Raw genomic sequence first — 6,000 nt, forward strand, 5'->3', positions numbered from 1 at the left:
ATAAACACAGGCGGATCAGTTGGAGAAAACTTAGTCGCATGGGGCTATTGCTAGGGACCATCCGGGGATTCCTGTCAAAAGTCCGAATTGAGAGTGTCTCAGAGGGCACTCTTCACTATATTTAGTGAGGATTTCATGGGATCTTCAAAATAGATGGACTAACTGCAAGAATATTCTATAAACTACCCCCCAAATGTAATATTCTTGTTTATTTATATTAGTAATATTTATTTGTTTAAAAATCTGGTTTATTAGTATTAAATATATTAGTTTCTGCATTGCTAAAATAACACTGGTTTTGTTCCGCATACCAGTTCTGTTTCAATTTTTTGAACGACGTGGGTTCTCTAAATTTAACAACATAGGAAAATAGTGTCTTGACTTTATCAAAAAATTTGAATTTATTTATTTTTTATCACAATTACTATTTTTGGGCTTCTTATGCCCTGCATGACCCATATATTATATTGGTCTTTTTTTATTTAAAAATGGAACAGGAAAAGATCAAAAACTTTCATGATATTTCATAACTGATACAATTGTATACACTATTATGATGTGATTGTAAGCACCTAAAGCCTCTGATATCTCTTCAATCCTACAAGTTACAGAAATTGGTGACTGTAAACATTTATATAGAACTTACATTTACAAAGGTGAAGGATGGTCATCTAATGAAATGAATGGCCTATAATCTTGACATATTTCCTTTTCAATTCAATAGGGAAGAAGAGTGTGCTAGTGATGGATTTCATTAGGCAATGTTGGAAGCTTCTTTCTAAATACATGCTTCCTGCAGCGTTCGAAAATACTGTCATAGATCAAATCAAACTGCACTCCTGCTCTCTCGCGATTAATTATGAATAATACATGATCACCCTCCACGTATTTGTAGTACCTGTTCAACAAATATCATAATTTGGTCAGTTCACAACAACAATTTCTCTGAACAAAAAAGTCGTAATTTTAAGAACAGATTGTTGAGGATTCCTGCACAATTAAAGCATGTTAAATGGCTTTTGTAGAAATTAATAATTGGTTGACCAATATAAACAGTTTGTAGGCCATGGCCATGTATGCAATTCATGGTCAAAGAAAATAATGCAAAGTCAAGCTCTAAAGCTACGGGTTTGACTCAAACAATGTGCTGTATAAAGAACTTGTTAAAATATGCAATACTATTGACTATTAAGTCAAAGTACAGGAAGGTAGTTTAACTAACCAGATGCCAGGTTGCATTGGTTGGCAATCTGAATCCTTTTCCACATAACGGTTGGGGTGTTCAATAGGGAAACGAGGATGAGTCATCGATATTGTGTTTAGTGCTCCATCATTGTCTTGCCAGTCTTCATCCCTGCATACACAATTATACAACACTTGATTTATCAAGCTTAATTCATTTTGATAGTTGAGTATATTGCCACAGGAAGGTGAAAACAAAACCTATTGCATTTAAGAACCCTACCTGTATCCTTTATAAGGGGGGGAAACATCTGAAGGATGAGTCCACTGGCTCATTTGTAATACTCTTATGAAAAGCAAAGGGTGAACGCCGAGTATGCTTGAGGGAGCCGTTATGCCCATGATCTTCCTTGTCTGCTTGGTCGCGTAGCTAAAGTAGTATGTGTTTGGGAATGTTTGCAGGCGGTAGTTGATTTTTATAGACCCTTGAATTGAAAGATCGGGAAGGATCCAATCCTCTGATGCAAATGGTCCTGAATTTCCCAATAGGCAATCAACAAGACCCCATACACCTATCTTTCTCCATGACATGTTGAAGTGATCAAACCCAAAATTGTAGTAGTTTTTCAACCAGGCAATGTCTAACCAATCATAGAGTATCACCCCAATTCGGCAAAGCTGTAGCAGGCAAATAGGTTTCAATGTTTTCCCATCTTCCGGTCTGAAACAATAATAGATACTAGCTTAGCACCTACTGGTAATAATTTGAAAAAAATGCATAATTGAATGCAATCAGACACACACACGCCTTCAACTTACAATGTCAGTTCTACATAGCTTAGCACCGAGAGTTTGCTAAATGGAGATAACTATCTGGTTTTTAGAAATATATTATATATACACATATTAATTACAAATAAACAAAAGGGATTTTGGCTTTAATTAACATTTTGCTTGCTAAAAAGTTCATAAATTTAAGCTGAAGAAAGAAAGTGCATAATCTGCTAAAACATGAAGTTATAGCCAGATAGCATTCTTAATGTACAATCCCAATTACTGATCTTTTACCATTCCATTTTTCCCTAGGAACTGTTGCATACTGTCTTAAACACTCATTTTCAAGCCAGTAATGTTATATTATGAAAGCTATTTAAAGTCAATATCTCTAAATACCGGTTTTAAGTAACAGTTCTGGTCACGTTGTGATCGCGTAAAAGCTTTCACGATTTCGGTCGGTATAGGTGCAACATTGATTGCGATCGTCGCGGTGTGAATTAACCACAAATTGTTCTTTAACATAAAAACAGTAAATAACGGTATGAGTACCTATCCATACCATTTTGTCATGACTGTTTTCACTGTCGCGGATCATTTTTTAAAACCTTGCTAAATACTTTTATATGTTTAAGCAGAAACAAATGTTAATTAGAACTCACTGAATTCCATCAAAGTATGTTCTTGTAGTCCCATTAAATGCTCCAGATAAGGACGTGATGCTTATCACCCAGTTTTCTGAAGTGTTTTCATATCCCTTGAATGCCTGAAGACAATATGAATATGAAATTATCAAGAAAAAAAAAACATAATTAAACATAGTAGTTTTTTACTCTAACTTAATGATCGTGAAAAAACTACAAATTAGTGTAATTTTTTTAAATTAACGCCAAGTTGTTTTCAATCAATTATAGTCAAACCAACATTTGAATGCACAACAATTCTTATTCAAAATAACCAACCAACCATATACATTTTTTACCAAAAATCAGAACTACTTTATACACTATCGAAATATGCAAGAAAAACGTAACATTAAGACCAACACCAACCTTATCCGCAAGCATTTGTTGCAAAACACGAACAACCTGTGCTCCAGCAGAATGTCCCACAAAATGAAGAGGGTGATCCTCATCCCACTCAGAATAATGCCCTTTATGTACCAAAATAACAAAACAAAACACTTTTAATAAATAAAAAACATTAAAAAAACACAAAGGAAAAGTGAAAAAAAAATTGCCACAAACAACAAACATAACATTAAGATCTCCAATGTCCAAAAAGTCCAAACCTTGTTCATAGATTCTTCCAAACTGCGAGTGTCCACACTCCTTGCTATGTTCTTCACCATAATCAACCTGTCCTCCTTTTAAATAATAGAACAATTCCCTTGCCCTGAGAAAGCAAAAAAAAAAAAAAAAAAAAAAACCCTTTTAAGAATTTTCACAAACACAAAGCATGCAAACAAAACCATCAAGATAAAACCTCCCAAACCTTAACCCTTTAAACCCTCACCTATCATAGATACTTGTCAAAGACCCTAAATCAGGAACAAGAACCCTTTCATCTTTCTTCTCTGCTCCAGCAAAGTATGACAAACCACCCAACCTCTGATAAATAAAAAAAACAACATTAACAAAACAGAAACAAACCAAAAAAATTGTAAAATTTTGAGAACAATTAAGCATTACCCCTTTCCCAAATCCAAAAATTCCATGAACCAAAACAATAGGAGGAAGATCATCTCCAACTTTGGATTGATTTTCATCAAGGGTCAATTTATCTTTAACCTCAACAACATTCATATTAGGCTTTTGAAAATATTCATTGAGAACCTGAGAAAGATCCCCAGCAACAGCTGAGCTAAATATGTAAAACCCATAAAGCAAATGAACCAAAGAACTCACAAACAGCTCCATCAAATGAAGATAACTGAACCATAATCTCAACATTTTTTTTTTTTTGCAAAATCAACACAAAAGAAAAAAAAAAAAAAAACTCTTCCTCAATGACCCAAAAGAAAATAATAATAAAAGTTTCAATTGTTTCCACAAGAGCCTTCTTTTTAGCTCTACAAAAAACCACCAAAAGAAGGCTCTTGTAAGCAGATTAAAGGGTTGAAATAAAAATCAAAATGTTTCAACAAACCCTTGTTGAAGGTGAAAGAAGGCTTTGATTTTACATGAGACAGAAAAATTTGCTATTAAAGTTAAGAAATGAATGGAAGAAATGGAAAAAGGATGAAAACTGTGATGATGTTGTTGTTGTGGAAATATATATGCGGTTTTTGGGGTTTTTTTAATTCTTTGAAATGATAGTATGGCGAGTTTCCCACATTTTCTACGTTTCCTTTCTACCTCATAAACCACATTGGCCATTCACAAAGTCTTTGCCATCTGTCTACTCTTTATTTGTCATTGCAATTATCAACCATATGATTTTGTTATAATTAAAATAATAAATGCTCCCTCCATGCTCACACACATTTATTAAAAAAATTATGATTTTTTTGGTAGGGTAAGAGAAAAGGAAAGGAAAAAAAAACAATTAAAAGAAAGACAGCAAGAAAAATTGAGAACTAGTGTCTCTTAACTAGCACTCTATCCACATCTGCCTGCAAAATAGAAAGTAATTTATCAATTGGAATAGAAATTTTCAACCAAAAAGAAAATCCAGTAACCTCAATCTCGTCCTAGCAATCAACTGCAACATTAGCTTCTTTCCAACCTCAATCTCGTCCTAGCAATCAACTGCAACATTAGCTTCTTTCCAACCTCAATCTCGTCCTAGCAATCAACTGCAACATTAGCTTCTTTTCAAGAATGCGTAAATAAGACTCGTCCGTCTCTTCCCAACAGTTCTTTAATTTTTGAATAATAGATGCAAAATGGTGCTAGAGATTAACTTATGCCTTCACTAAATGGACAGCGAGAGTTGGATCGAAATAACAAACCAAAACTCTGATTCCTTAATCATATATTATTGTGAGCTCATACTATTGAGCAAGGAGTTCTACATGAAGGATTGTAAAAACACCAACACTATCAACAAAACCAGTTAATCAAGAACCATCTAGTTGCCTAATCACACCCCCGAACTTAGATGGAATGGGGTTCCCTGACTATTGTCATCTACATTGAGAATCATAGTTGTCCCTGCCACTGTATGCCAAAAAAATTATCTGTTATTCGCTACTACGACTTCGAAAGAGAGAAAAAGAGAGAGAGAGAAATGCGTCCAGTAGAGTCTTCGCAAACTTGAAAATCTACAGCTTAAGAGGATAAATTGTGGCATTCTCCTTATCCGTGCAAAGTTGGTTCCTTACCCTCCAAAGCCACCAACAAGTAGTCGGGAACATGTGAAATCTATCAGACTCAATTCTCGTCTGAAGTCATTCCACCAAGTTGTTATAGGAGAAAAAATTAATGTCATCAAAACCAATGTAAATCCAAACCTGTATAGCAAAAACACAATCTCGAATTCAGTGCAAAATAGTCTCATTTATATCAATACATCTCGGGTAAATAGACATTTGAAGCATCCCCCTTTTGTGTTGTAATTTTCTCGTTGGTAATGATCTATGACAGATAACCCATACAAAAACCTTTATTTTTTCTGTCGTCTGTAGACGCCAAATCTTATTCCAAGAGTAGACACCACCTCCTTCCCTAATAGGCATAGACCTTGTTAACCAAAGATTACCAGCCTTAGCCGAATAAGTATCATCTGAGTTACTTTTCCAAGAGAAGTCGTCATGGACACTGTCATTAAGGAAAATTGGGATAGTAGGTGGGGATTAAAGGACATTTGGAGGAAGTTATGTATATAGATGAGAAAAATCACATTTACCTTTTTGAACAATATCAGTTATGGTCTTAGAGATATCATGGATGTCCACATATCAAACTTGATTATTCAGCTTGCCAAAGCTAGACCAAGGTGCATACCAAAGTGATGAGGAATCATTACCTAGCCAAAATTCAAAACCATATCTCAATATTGCTTTTGCTTTCATAATAGAATTTCAAACAACTGACCCTTACT

The 6,000-nt window shown here is 34.5% G+C and overlaps 1 protein-coding gene across 1 annotated transcript; it reads right to left on the reverse strand.

The window, feature by feature from the left end:
- Positions 1–502: 502 nt before the first annotated feature.
- LOC131650688 (uncharacterized) lies at positions 503–4,317 on the reverse strand. The gene is made up of 8 exons (XM_058920389.1): positions 3,648–4,317; positions 3,472–3,566; positions 3,248–3,351; positions 3,009–3,109; positions 2,619–2,722; positions 1,466–1,903; positions 1,223–1,354; positions 503–898 (listed from the first exon to the last, which is right to left on the reverse strand). The coding sequence occupies exons 1-8, from the start codon at positions 3,906–3,908 to the stop codon at positions 739–741; spliced, it is 1,395 nt and encodes a 464-aa protein (XP_058776372.1). The 5' UTR covers positions 3,909–4,317; the 3' UTR covers positions 503–738.
- Between the last annotated feature and the right edge of the window lie 1,683 nt (positions 4,318–6,000).

The sequence above is a fragment of the Vicia villosa genome, linkage group LG2, assembly GCF_029867415.1.
Source record: "Vicia villosa cultivar HV-30 ecotype Madison, WI linkage group LG2, Vvil1.0, whole genome shotgun sequence".
In the NCBI taxonomy this organism is placed as follows: Eukaryota; Viridiplantae; Streptophyta; class Magnoliopsida; order Fabales; family Fabaceae; genus Vicia; species Vicia villosa.